This window comes from Diprion similis, chromosome 1 (genome assembly GCF_021155765.1).
Source record: "Diprion similis isolate iyDipSimi1 chromosome 1, iyDipSimi1.1, whole genome shotgun sequence".
NCBI lineage: Eukaryota > Metazoa > Arthropoda > Insecta > Hymenoptera > Diprionidae > Diprion > Diprion similis.
Genome location: NC_060105.1, coordinates 10,392,128 through 10,407,176, shown reverse-complemented (window position 1 = coordinate 10,407,176; position 15,049 = coordinate 10,392,128). Strand labels below are relative to the sequence as shown.

At 40.3% G+C, this 15,049-nt stretch overlaps 1 protein-coding gene across 1 annotated transcript in view; it reads right to left on the bottom strand.

The window, feature by feature from the left end:
- LOC124405321 overlaps positions 1-15,049 on the bottom strand; it is a 64,511-nt gene that overhangs the window by 31,550 nt on the left and 17,912 nt on the right. The window contains exon 2 of the mRNA XM_046880138.1: positions 11,586-11,858. Coding sequence (XP_046736094.1) covers positions 11,586-11,834 — 249 coding nt within the window. The 5' untranslated portion in view covers positions 11,835-11,858. The remainder of the gene's footprint in view (positions 1-11,585; positions 11,859-15,049) is intronic.

The window sequence follows — 15,049 nt, the reverse complement described above, 5'->3', positions numbered from 1 at the left end:
TAACAACCGCTGATCAATAATTTAATACCCACTATAACTTATATAATTTTCATTAACTACCCATCTCTGTTATTAAATCGCAAGCAAGTTACAGTATTTTGTACCGACTCTACGTAGAAATTGATTCTGCAAAGGTAAAAAAAACGTTTTCATCATCTCATATTAATTTTGTTTTTCGTGCGGCTCGCTTTTCATCTACTCGATCTAAAAAAACGAGACCATAAAGTCACGTAGATGAAGAAATTAGGCGAAGCTGCAGTGCTAACCTCGCTCATCTTCCTTCGGATCGGTTTCAACCGACTGATCGCAGTCTGGTCTTGGAAATCGCGATACCTGCATAACGTGAGATCAGTGGGACTTGCCGAGAGAAAGAAAAGGGGACGGTTATGGTCCGATACAACCGAATGATGGGGCAGTCTTGAGAAAGATGAACTCAGCTTCACAGGGAACCATCGATGCGTTCAGAGTTAGATTTCAAAGGGTTCGAATTCGTCTCCAGTTGCAGCTAGACGGTGCAAGTACCTACATCACGCGAGTCGAGGGGAGAACGTCTGCGAAATATCGATACGCATTTCATATCTCCTTTCGACTTTCTTTTGCTTTTTTATCTTTATAAAATTCTCGACAATCTTTGTAATTCTTGGTTTTGTCAAAATTTCACCACCGTCTTTCCTCTCAGGATAATTGAGACTGATTTTTTACCAGGCGAACGCGAACGTGAAAACAATTCCTGAAAAATTCAAATTTCTTGTTTCTTCATTTTCAAATATCATTGCTCGAAGTTGTTCCGAATTTGCGAGACGCCGTGGACAAATATTGGACTTGAAAAAGCGAAAAGTACGTCACCCGAACGAGTCGAGGAATAATGAATGGTGCCTGTTGGTGTGTTCGAAGTGAGGGGGAGCGAGGGGAAAAAGTTCTGATTATTCTTTGGCGCGAGAATAATTAGGATGCAAATGATCGCGGCTGAAGCTGTCGTGACAGAGAATAAGCGGGACGTAAGGCCGATGGGTGTACGTGAGGTATTGTTAGAAAACGTACCCATTCGACCTCTGCCGAAGTCTGAAACGGAGGACTGAGCTCAGGATGACTAGACGGAGTCTGTTCGAGGCATTAAAAGTGGTTTTGATACTGCATCTTGTGATACTTTGACCAGGAAGACGATGTCTTTTCAGGATGAGGATCTCGCAATTAGTAAATTACTGTAATTCCTCTTTCCACCTGCGCTAGTTATGCCTCTTTCAGGGGAAGGGAACCACCAGGGTACATGCAGCTTGATACCATTCACGAGGCTAGACGCCAACTTTTATTATGCATAAGAGGGTCTCGCATCGCGGCGTTTTCCCACACCAACCACACACCCAGTACAACCCGCCAACTCGAGCCCTTCGTTTGCATATTTTCATCTTTTCATCTTTTCATCTTTTCATCTTTTCATCTTTTCATTTTTCCCAGTTTTACTATCGGTTTACACAGCTGGCTTCAACTCCATTCTCCTTCAGCCGCAGATGACGATCCGTACTCATTTCGATCAGAAGAAACGCGCTAAGAAGTTTGATTTTTTAGACCAAAGAAGAAATTTCAATGTCAGCGAAGACCCGATGGATTCCTGAAATTCGTTTTAACTTCTTACGTCAGAACATGAATGAGAATTTCATTCAAAGCCATCCTTGATATGAATGAATATTGAAAACTACAAACTCAAATGATGATGGCCTGTTACACTATCAATTTATTTAATCGGTATAAAAGATTGTCCCCTACAGAATGAGAAAATATAACCAGAAAATTTGAAGTTGGCTGACAAACTATTCCCCTTAACGTTTGAATCAGTACAAATTAGCGATGAAATAATGATAATTACTATTAACCTAGTGCCCCTGTGAAATAATCATTTGAATTGCCAATTAGCGCAGCAAACGCATTAAACCCTGCTTTTTGCGATTTTAACCGGCGGTCGGTACAATGCAGTATCTTTCTCTTCGAGTCATGGCGAACATCAGAGACGTGTGGTGAAAAAAAAAACGTCGGATGAATAGGACTCTTTCAATCTGACCCCAGAGTCGGTGCCCTCTTAAATTAAATACTAAAAATAATTAAGCAAATTGGATAAGCGTGCGAATATATTAACGCAGTTCTCGACCTCTCTCCTCTCGAATCTTCATCCCATTTACAATCCTTGACCTGCAAAACATATATCACCCAGTTTTATCGCTGACAGTCAGTGTCAAAATTTTCAGGATGAACACTCCTGTGCGAAATGTTGTGTCAAAGTGACGTCACTTGAATTGAAAACTTGTAAAATAATTGGCTGTAACGTAAAAAATTAAAGTACAGTGAATTTATCCAATAAATTTTTAGGATTGTTGGCTTAATTCAATAATATTTTGTCCGTCTTCTACTGGCTATATCCTCTTAATTTCACAAGGAATACGGCTGAATTAGCTCAACGTTTAACAGAGATCATACGGTTACTTCGCGTTGATAGTGAAAGTGGCAACAAATTTGGTGAAATGAATACAGTGAAAAGGTTATCTAAAAGGGGGGGATTCACTCGTGGATCTGGTGACTAGCGATTTCAAGCAATTTCAAGTGATTTCATTCGATTTCATGTGATCTTAAGTCAATTCAAAGTCATCTTAAGCGACTCAAAGTGATTTGAAGCGATTTTAAAGTGACTTTTTTCCAAAGTAATTACCGATTTCAAGAAATCTCATACGATTATTTCATGCAATTTCACGGATGGTTTGCGATGTCAACGAATAAATACACGTGCGATTTCACAGGATTTTAAGGGATCTCATGCGATTTCATGCGAGTTCAAGAGATCTTAAATAAATTCATATAATTTCAAGCAAATTCACGTAATTAAACGATTTAAAAATGATCGCTTTTCAAACAGATTTCCGATTTGAACAAGTGAAAACCCCCTCGCTGATTTGAATATCATTTCAACATTGCAACTAAAGTTCTCATTGACACCGTCGAACGTTAAGTTCGAATTTCGTCATCGATAATTGACAAGGTAGAGCACTTAATCGATGAATACAACAACAGCACCTGCCCCTATAGTGTTTAGCCTTTCTGTCAATCAGCGTTAAACGACGTCGAAACTATTACCACCTATCGAATTGACTAATAACGATTCAACGGAATTGAATCTGATCATATTGATAGACGACACCCTTGAGTCTGAGCCCAGGATCCCGGACTTACAATGACGAAGTAAAGTTTTCCAGGACCTCACCGGAGATCGTGGTTCCGTTCCTTGTGGTTGGGTTCAAGGTTCACCCGACGAAGAGTCACGAGAGTTGAACTGACTCAGGGCGTATTTAACGCTTTGATGTAAAGTCGCGTTTGCAAGGCGTGTGTGTTCGTGTGTAACGAAGGTGTGTGATACCCAAGCCGTGTCCGTCTGGTCCGCGCACGTGGGAAATCTTTGAGGAAATTATACAATGGTGGGAGTCTACTGGTCTCAACTCTTTCCGACTACCCACTCCAGCAGCGGCGATTACCATTACCATTACCATTACCATTAATACGTCGACGACTGGGTACTGAGGTCTGTTCACGGAGTCATGGCACGGCATCATGGGATACGAATTAAACCAATTCCATCGCGTCGAACTCCTCTGTGCTACCTACAAACCCAACTAACCATAATTAGTAGGCTAGCCTACCCCAGTCGCTTTTTATCTCGTTTTCCCCTCCTTTTTTGTTATCGCAATTAAAGCAAGATCTCCCATAAAAGAGGAGAAGCGACGAATCCGAGTCCTGCGGCGTTGCCGCGGGTCTTTCTGCTGTTACCCACACTTCCTCTGAGTCGTAATTGTACCAGCAAACATGCGTTGTGGGTACACACTTCTTTTTTTTTTTTTTTCTTTCTTTTTTTTCACCTGTAAATATAGGTATCTTTATTTAACCACCTGCGAGCCGTGCTAATTGAATGTGAAAAAGGGCGGACCGAATCGATTTTAACGCGTATACGGTTAGCAGCCATTACACGGTCATATTTTCTTTCCAAACTTTGTTTACCGATGATTATACTCCTTTCTGGAGAAAATCGAAACATTCATAATTAAAAGTACACACGAAATTGTGTGCGGTAAATGTGTGTAAAGTTACAGTGCGATAGGTCATCATCGGAAACAAAAATTTTAAGTCATTGTTCTCGCTGGATACAAGAATTGAAAAACAAAAAATACCCTCTTAAGTGGTAAAAATTCAATTGAATTTCTTTTGAAATTATGTTACGAAGTACACGTAATGAGACAGTATCATAAGAATTAAGTATTCTAAAAAACACGGAGAACGAACAAAAACTTTATCAAAATTTTCACGCAAAATCCTGCATCCTTAATTCTCAGCGACGAATTGCGAAGCGTAAACGATCTCATGGCGCCTGGTGTGAAGGACTTGGAAAGTTCTTCTTATTTTTATAGTTACATCATCCTTCGACCATTTGCAAATTGACCAGCGATCAGCCGTCAAGATGAACTCGAGTGGACGAACAACAGCCTCGCGTTACTTACAAGTTAGTGTAGGTGTGTTCAGAAATTTTCGGCGGAAAGGCAAGCCTCGCCTCCACCTGGCATTAGCACCTGACCCCTGCCCAGTGGATGAGCAAGCCCTGCAGGATGGGTCAGAAATTGCCAGGAACAATGGAAAATTCCTGAAGGCACGTGCCTGCGGATCATCCTCATCTCCTGACGACCAGCTGCCGACCGAAGAGGAGGATTTTCGAGGCAATCTTCGACCGCGACGAGGATGAGATGACCTTTTTTGTTTTCACCATGCTTTTTATTCGATACGTTTTTTCTCTTGTCAACCGGAAGTCAGATCTCGGACGCGTGCTGCCTACTAACTTTTTTTTCTCTCAGGCTGTCCTTGTCTCTGCAGTTTGCGGTTAGCACGAATCGTTAACAGCTTCAACATCTGGCAGTCCTGATATTCAACTCGTCACTAAACGTCTGCGCGAGGTGAAATACTCGGTTTAAAAATTTTCAAAGTTATTTATACAGACCCACTTTTCCCATATTGCGAGCAGAAAATCTCTCCGCGCAAACGCATCGCTTCAACCATCATTCACCCATCACGTCCGTTTCCTCCTACTCTCGTGCCCTTTCCTGTATACTTCCGGTTCCGTGAAAATATCCCATAATTATCATTCCCCTGGCAATAAACTTCCACACTCTTTGTGTTGTGAAATTCAAGTTAATATCGCGGCTGTTCAGACCGTACCAATCCTTACCTTTCCCATGTCCGCGCGTATTTTCAACCCCATCTGATAGCCGCGGTAAGTTTAGGCGCGATCGCGGGGGTTCGCGATTGGGTGGATCGTCGTTAACCCTAAAGATGGCACTGATCGTTGGAAGAATAAATAACTGACCGGAAATCGACGCTCGGTTAGTCAGTCTGATTCGAGTCTCCGGCCATTCCAGTCGCGCTCGGAACTCTCTTGTTCTCTTCCTCTCCTCTCCAATTTAAACATTAGATTCTCGCCAGACGATCGAACCTCCGTAGATTCCCGTCTTTGGCCTCTGAATCTCACGGCAGCTCTTCACTTGCGAGACACAACCATTGATCGTACACTAACACCTCATACACTCTTGACACAACTTTACTACTGTAATAATAAGGGGTTTTTATGCCTCAGCGACTTTTCCCCTGTGAGCCAATAAATTGCAAGAATTTCTCTTGGCTCAATTGAGTATTTAGACAAATTTATTTCGTTCCATATTTCATCCTTCAATCCTTATTTCTCTTCATATAGAATCACGGAAGCCTTCCATGTTGCAAAGTTTTTCGACGGTACATCGGCTGATTTTATTTCGCCTTTGTTTTTAAGACTCAAATTAATTTCAAAGCTTAATTTAGTGTCGAAACATTTATTCGAGATATTTATACTTTCCATTTCTACAACCGTGTATACATATAGCTAGCATTCATCTCCATAATCATTAGTCGAATCTATCGTGATATAACTGGTATTCCTTCTTCTGCTACCCTTGCAGGTTATTGTAAAAGGAATAAAATCATGAGGATGAAGTTAGTAAGCTTTACTCTAACGATGCCTGTTTAGAAAAACTCGATACTTCGCACCAAAACATACTGAAAAGTATTTGAAAATCCAATTTCATCAAAGTCATCCAGATTCTTTCTTTGGTGTTTCGTTACGCTAACGTTACTAACTTCATCCTCGTACAAAATCACGGAATCAACAGAACACAACACCCGATGCGTTGGTGTTAAGGACTGACTGGTTTTAAGGAGGAAGGTTCAGAATCAAGGAAGGTGAAGTGAATTACCGTGACAAAGTGTAAAGAACGACGAAGAGGTGAGTGATGTCACCGTTCGCTGGCCCGTGATTCCGGTACCAAACTAGGTACGACCAACGACCAGTCCCAGAGTGCATTGGGCCTCACGTGTTTGGTCCTCGACAGTCGTGCTAACAGCGGATGAAACCTGCTGATGGTCTAACGATATTCGCTTCTTGTGCTATTGGCCGAAGTGCCCACCTGCCGTGGGCAGCGTGCATCCTTGCACGGTTGTATCCACTCGGGCTAACCTTTCCTCTCGATTTGGACAGGTGAGGAGAGATACGAGCCGAGAGAGAAACGGAGGGGCGATTTTTGGGCGGAGAGGGAAGAGTGTGCGAGAGAGAAACAGCAACGCTTAGACTTAAAGACAGGTGGGACGTGGTCGTAGAAATATCTGTAATGCATCGCCGATTTTCAGTGGGTCATAATTATTGCGAATTGGTTTTAAGAGGTTTTCGTAACTTCAAAATGTCTCCATTTTAATCTTCTTTTTTATGTTCGTTGAAAAATAGTGGTTCTTATAATTGACTAAAATTAACTATTAGAGAATGCTGTATTGGAATTTTTGTGCTCGTTTCAAAAATTAAACGTCAGAAATGAAATAATTTTCGGTGTTTCAAATAGGAATGTATTCTTGTACGATGAATATGGGAAAATCCTTTCTCAGCAAGTTTTGTTTCTGAATAATAAGCTAGAGCTAGCGCTGTATAAGCCTGCAAAGAGGATTCAGAAATCAAGAATGAAACGCTAATTGTGAGACAGGCTTGATCGATTCTAGCGATAGGCCTGCTGGTCCCGTATAATATATACCGAGTAAGAATAACTTCCGGAAGTTTAGCGGTTGTTGTAGTAGTAGTGCGTAGTGGGATGTGTAGATGGCTGGAGGGAGGTACACGGCACGCACTTCCAAAACTGTGTGAGGAGACTAGCAGGTGTCACAGGGGCGTCGGAGTAGCTTGACTTCTAACGTCTGCTTCGATGCTACTGGTTAAAAATCAACCTGGTGATTCATCCTTGCCTATTTTTATCCTGCTGTTCGGATGGGTGGGGGTAAAAAACTAGAATCTCTCATTTTCAATGAGGAGAAAATCTAGTTCATGGATTTCCAAAATGTGGGAAGTCCAAGTATGGAACATTGAAAATAGACAAAGTCGAAGTAGAGAAAGACGAGATATAGAAAGGTCCAAACATAGAACGGAAAAATCTAACATCTGTTTACGATTCTATGTTATCAAGAGAAATTTTGAGGTTTCTACATTTTGGCATTGCATATTTTGAAGTTTCTTATCATTCTTTGGTCAGCAAATCGTCACGAAACACGCGATTTATATAAAAAAATGTCAAACATTTGACTCTACTCGAAATATCTTAAATCAATAAATTGTAATGAAAAATTTTCATCTTTCTACATCTGCATGTACTTACACAATTTTTTTTTTTATTATCACAGAACTTTCTTCAACACTCCAAAAATGGTGTATTTCAGAAAGTGGTTGAACTACGTGAACGAACCTGTATTGACTCGATTTTTTTAAATAGACCTAATTCCTCTAGTTTCTCATGAGCATTACTTTCATCACATGCAGTGAATCGATCCTCAGAAATTAATTGATTGATCATACCATGTTTCCCAAAAGTTACGTAATCTCCATTATATTTTCAAAACTAAAGCAACAATCTGAATAAATTTCCACACGATTCATCAATTTGGACTTTGTAAAACCAAATTTCATTTGATTTATCTCTTATCGTGTAGTAATAAGTTTTACAGTCTTGACTCAAATTGATTCTTTTATTTTATATTGCATATTGTAGACGTTTAAAAAATAAAACAGCCGTCATCTTATCAAAAATGTTACTAGCTAAAATCGTAAGTCGTTTTTAACGAACACCACAGCAACGAAGGCCGGCATTACTCATTGGGATAAATCCGACGAGTGTCTACGTCTATACGACGTCGACGGCACATCCGCCGCACTCACGCATGTATGTAAGAACGACGCTAAAAAGAGTCGATAAATTTCCTGGAACGACGCGTCCTTGAATATTGATTCATTTCCGCTGCTTAAACGATAGGAAATCGTTTTAATTCCAATGAAATTTCCACTTCGACCCCTGCGGGTCTGCGGGATCTTTGACGGATATAGACGCAGACAAACAAGCCCCCGTAGGTGTGCTTAAAGCCGAGCAAAGCATTCAAGGGTGAAATTTCATGGTGTATAAAGCTGAGCGGGGCGACGTCGCGACGTCTACCACGTCGTTTGGAAGGGTGCGCGATTACCCCGAGGGTCTAGCCTTTCGGCAATGCAGAATTTGAATCAGTGCCGCATCTCTACCCTCTACTCGTTTCAACGATTTTTTTTGCAAGTTGCAGCTCTTTTCAGTTTTCAATCAAAAGTTAACAAAACGCGGTTTTGAGCTGCCTCGTTTTTCGAATTTTTCTACGCGATTTTTAGTTGATAACATTTACAGTCAATTAAAACATATAAATGTATTGTTCGTTTACTGATCTGACACATGAAATGTCTCGAAGGCGTTCATTTTCATTGCACTTATTTGTAAAATTTTGGGACGATGAATTTCATAAAAAAATTGCTGCTTAACAACTTTAGAATTGGACCAAATACATTGAACTGTTAAATCCATTTCCAAAGTTACTAAATAACAATTTATTTCAACGTTTTGTTATCTTAACGTTACAAACTTTAATCTTTTCGAAATAGGTATAATCTATACAAACATCTTTTTGTAACTATTTCGATAATTTCATGTTAGTGCAAGAATAAATTGATGTTAAGGTTTTATTTGAGTAAAAATACATGAAAGACTAAAGAAGCTGATTTAATACTAACTACAATTATTAATTATATCATATATAGTTACTAGCACGGCATTTTCTTATCATTTCAGCAATGTTTAAACCATTACATCGTAAAGATATCCGTCCTACTAGACTTTTCTAGTAACTGTACCAAATGAAATATTTCCCAGTGGAAGTACGTGACAAAAATGAAAAAGTCCAAGGTTTCATTTCTTCCTTTTCATTTTTCCCGAGAATCTTCTCGCCAAGATTTCACGTAGTTTGGTATGTTTCTTGATCAGACATCGGGATTTTCAGGCAAAGATAAAAGTATCACGTGCTGAGGTATAATTTAAAATACAACTAAAACGATTTAATGCGGTGTTGCCCATCCACCAGCGGGTCGCCCTGCGCTGCATGGAGAATAACCGTTTATTCTTTATTCGTATTCCGTGTGACGAAACCGCGAGGTGAAGCCACTGCACCCCACGTTGAAGCTTGTATCACGTATCACGTAACACCGCGAGATCTTCTCAGCCGAGTGAAAAGTAGCTGATACTTGAAGGAATGCACGTCTTACACGTTCGTCGATCCTCACCATTATTCACTGAACAGTATTCGTCGCCTCTATTGTACCCTTGATGGATTTTATTCAACCTCCCGGTATACGAACATCCTTGATGAATATATTGCGCAAATCGTTTTGCCAGGCGTCTGGTATCTCATACGCGTCATAAACGTCTTTATTTTTTACATTTTTTGCAAATTTGTGAAACCTTGAGTGCCTCGAAAAATGCATTCTTCAGCTTCGAAACATTTTCATTTTTTCGAAGAATAAATAAATGAATTTCAGAGTTCACTGGCCTAGAATTGGGGCGCGTGAATGTTCAATTAAAAGTGATGTGATATAATTCTGATTTTGAGCTGAAAGACACCCGCACCATTTTCACTTATATGTTATAAAAGAAAATTAGAAGTTTTAACAACCGTGCGAAAGAAAGTTTTTCCCTTTACTCGGATAGTTTCTTTTGAAAATTGTATATTGAAAGATGAATTAATCAAGCTCATCTGGTACAAAATCAATTTCAAGTTTCGGAAAATTAGTTGAGATTCTGCGCGAGTAAAATCGCCTTGGGAGTAAGAGATATACTGAGTTTCAGATTGAGTTTGGAGCTTAGTAAGGCGAAGCTAAAGTTTCGCATGTTTTCCAAGCGACTGGGACGAACTATATAATTTTCATAACGTATCCAAAGTGTACGAAAGTTTTTTCGAAAGCAAACAAATCAAGAATAAATTATTCTTGTAACATTTTTAACGTCAAACGAAGTTTATAACGTCACAAAATTATATTTAAAAATCTGTAACCTACAGGAAACTGAATTTTTAGTCATAAAATTGAATCGATTTATAAGAAAAAAATTCCTAAAGCAAATCCAGGGTAGAAAGGTGTTTACCTTAGTTTACTAACTATGTAATTACCATCATTTGGCACCTGAAATTTTTAGCTATAGCCTGTACCTACTAATTAAAGACGGGAAAAACTATTGATACAAAATTTCAGACGCCATTCAGAAAATTAATTAGTTAGTAAAACTATTTGTTTAATATATTTCCGTGTCGATATACTTCGACACACGATTCGAGAGAGAACGTTGCAACTGTGACGATCTTATCGATCCCCGAATAAACGTATTGTGGAGATATTGCTGCACAGACACGTTCACCTCTCCGCACACATTCACGCCGGTAAATCAAGGCTAGAAATACGAGATGGCAGCCTCTCGATCGAGCGAGGAGCCAGCGAATGTGGAGGAGATGGAGAAGAGGGAGGAGAAGGAGGAGGAGGAGGTGGAGGAGGTCCTTGACATGCCTCGTCACTCTACCGTATGAATATTCATGCGGTGAGGCACTGCCATAAACGATCATCAAAGTCTCGAAAAGCATTTAGTTATATAATATGATATTTGAACAGGCTTGAAGGATTTTAACGAGACGTGGAGATAAGATCTTCCCGTCTATTGTCGCGTCTATTATTGCCAATTTTCACTCTAAATATCCCGTGAATCGATTTTTGTATCCCTATATAATATTACATATCGTTATTCGACCTTTTAGGTTCTTAGACACAACGCGATTGCTTGAAGATCTCTTGCGTGCTAAGTTACCAACCATCAGGCGTTTAGTCTCGTTTTAAATCGTTAAAAATGAAGGATTAGTTCCTCAGGTGACTTCATAAAAAATCGCTAATGACCAATTACGACCAATTCAGAGCTGGTACAAATGTTACTAATCTTATCTCGATGACAACTTCAATCGAAACTGTAAAAAACGTATCTCTTTCTCAACTTCCTATGAGGCAGAACTCTCATAGAGCATATATGGGGGAGGAGGATCGACACGTGATGCGGAGATTAGTTATCTACTTTATAATTCGTGTGATTTGTAATCAACAGTTAAAATCTCACCTGAACAGCACTGTTGAGAAAACAATTGTTCTGTCCGGGTCCGTTGAGGAGGCCTTTCGTGCTTGTGAAACTGGCGTTGTGGTCTCCCGGGGCGGTTTGTTGACCACCTTGAAGTTGTTGTCTCTCTGAGCCAGGTTGTTTGCCGAGGTTATGCTGGCTCTTGTTCGTCGTTCTGTACCCATTGTAAACCGCCGAGTCCTGCTGATTGTGAGGGACATTTTGCTGCTGCAACCCCATAGCCGACGCCATCCTTTCCCGCTACGTGGTTCTCATCTGCAAATGAGAAAAACGTTAAATTTATTTGAATGTTCGATATCCCAAGTCCCATTGAACCCAATGATGCAAGCTGACTATATTATTGCGAACTTTTTTTCTTTAATTTCAATTTCGACACTTAATTTTCATCCTATTTTTCTCACAGAGTTGGTATATAGAGCGTCATACTTGTCGTGTGAACAGAACCGTCCGAAATCAGAAGTTTTCTCTCATTAAAAATTCCACGCGGTGAAAGCTAGACGTAGAATCATGGTCGTAGCAAGACACGAGTGCATGGAACGGTTCATTATTTCTATGCTCCTTACTCGACTCGACTTTACACGTAACACGTGTGTATGAAATAGAAAGAAGCGAGGGGGACAACCACTTTAGAAACGATACAAAATAGAGAAACTTGCGTTTGCCTTGGTTGTCGGATTCGGCTCGATCCTCGTTACATCCGTAATACAGCAATGAAGGGTAACGCGATCGTGCACTTGCCCCATAAAAAAGTAGGCATTTATGGGGTATCTGAGGGGAGGTCAGACCCGCGCACATGGCTCATAAAAATAAGGAAACCTTCGAAGTGGGTGAGTATACGGTTGTCCGGAGAGCCAAACTCCGCGTTTTCGGAGGCTACTTTTCTGGTAAAAGTTGTAAAGGTCGATGACAGGACGGTCTTATTTCATCGCATTAATTTATCCTGCCGGCGGTATAGCCAGTCACTTTGAATCAAACTACTTTGATCTAATCAAAACTGACAACTTGGAAAACTAATTACGATTTGATTAGTATCAAACGACCGTCAATTTCTGAGGATTAATTGAGGCTGCTGTACGAACTATATGAATTTCAGAATGTTCTCACGTGTGCAGAGTTTTCCGAGTCGAAACAATTTTCATACAGTTTTAAAACTCTTCGTGTCCACCGTGTGGCGAAAAAATTTTATTCTAAACCAAACCCAAAATTCACGAGTTGCCTGACGTTGAAAATAAATATCAACCGAAGCATTAAAAATGGAATGAGAAAAAATAGAGTTCGATCAAAGAACAAATAATTTTTCATTTAAATTTAACGAACCGGTCGTTGTACGCTAGGCACAGCGGTACACGTGCGTGGTAATAATACATGTTGTGTATTCACTGCAGCATCAATGAATCGGGTTCGCCACACACGTACATATTATACTATGGTTGTATACCAGCCGCACCTAAAAATACCATCTTCCAGCGATTTATTCACGTGGCACGTTCATTCGAGGCTTGACTAAACACACCATAGGACTGTGTAAAACCAACATATATAGAAGGCATATGTAGGTACGTTTGTACCCGAGTAACCAGATGTCGCGTATTATCAACCGCTGGAAGTTAAAGTCCAATTATTCTCACCCATAAATCGATTTTATCTGAAATTTGTGCTGGTCGTATAACGAATCAAACGAATGAAAATATTTTTCCATAGTCTAATTTGTGTTCGTCGGATCATTTATTTATAATTTTTTTTAAAATCAACTCTCCAGCGGCCTTAAGAATGGAACAAGTTTTGCGCGCGGATAAACAAAGCCCGGATCTCTGGCTCTTGGCGCAGCGCAGAGAGGCTGCAGGGCTCGAAGGAAAGGTCAGGGATCACGTCAAAGACAGAGAAAAGATAACGCATTCCAGACGCCTCGCCTTGAAAAATTATTTTTCAGGTCAAGCCAGGCACCCAGTCGTGGAGATCTGTCTCTCCCTTCACCCCGGTTCTACGATCACGTCACAGCTCAGCTCGTATTTCGCCTTGGTACTATACGCTAGTTTTATTCTTCCATACGAGAAACGGAAAAGACGCCCGAATTATTCATGGTCAACGTAATTATGATGCACTTTCATCGACCGCCAGCCGTGAAGTTAATTCAATTTCCTTCTTTTTTACGACCGTTTTTCTTTCCCTGATATCCACTGGCGTGCATGGTTCACTGGTTGGTTCAAGAAACGAGCTGATAAACTCGAGAATTAATATCCCTTCGAGTCCTGGCATTGGAATAGATAAAGTAGACCGAGATGGAACTTGGGATCGAAATAGAGAAGCGTGAAAGGATGCCTTCTTCAAAAATCGCAGTCCGAATGTAAGCGACTGTTCCTTTCGTTTTGATCAGGTATTCGAACGTTGAAATGGATTTCGATTGTACAAAATCACCATGGATAATAGTTACTATCGTCGTTTTCGTTCCCTGCAATGGAGACCGTTAAACAGTTCATTTCTACCGATTTCTATTATCAGAGTACAATCGCAAATCGAGATCAAACACAATTATTTCAATGGTAACCCAGTTGCGATGAGATCAAAGAACCATAAAAACCGGATACTATTTGTTTTAGTTTCTGACAAATCGCCAAGGGCGAAACGAAGATCTAACCTCTCAATGATTCATCTATCTTCACTGAAACAAGTATCAACGCTGATTCCGATCTTTGCGTCATTACCGTCTGCTTGACAATCGTATCGATTATTATACTTTTTTTACAATAGCATACTGTTCACGTTGTTTTGACGGTCTTTTGAAACGATCTCCAAGGAGAAAAGAATGGAATCGATTGCAACGAGCGAAAACATCTTCAGCTCCTATATCGCGTCCAATAAATAGTCGGACATTGTACATCTTGATTGCCTCCGAGTTGCTCTGGGTATATATGGATGAGCCACAAGTTTTCTAATGAAAAAATACGGGGCCCTGGAACTTGCGAAGACCAAGACAGAGACTCCTTAACCCCCTATCGTTGACGACCACCATACGTGTTCGGAATAGCGAGTCACGAGTCACGACGCTTGTTCACCGCACAGAATTACAACGACGCCCCCGTCCTGCCACATACTCCTTCTCACCGTGTGTGCATATACGGTGTTCAGTAAAAATGAACCGCGTTTTACTGATCCATTCGAAGCAACGAAACCTGTTAGTTTGGATTCTGAGACTCCCTATTAGACTAGAGTGAATTTGCGAGTTCCACTCTTGGTAGACCTTTCGCACCGAAAGGATTTGATGCGTGACGAGAATTCATTTTTATAAATCTCATTTTCTCCTTCTTGTTTTACGATACCAGGTAGTTGAGTTTCTTCTCCACTTTTCTGAGAACTGCTATTCGTGCTACCACGTGAAACCAAATCTCTAAAATGAGGTAAATACCAGCCGCAAACTTTCTTTGAGTTTCCAGTTATTACGCTGTTTG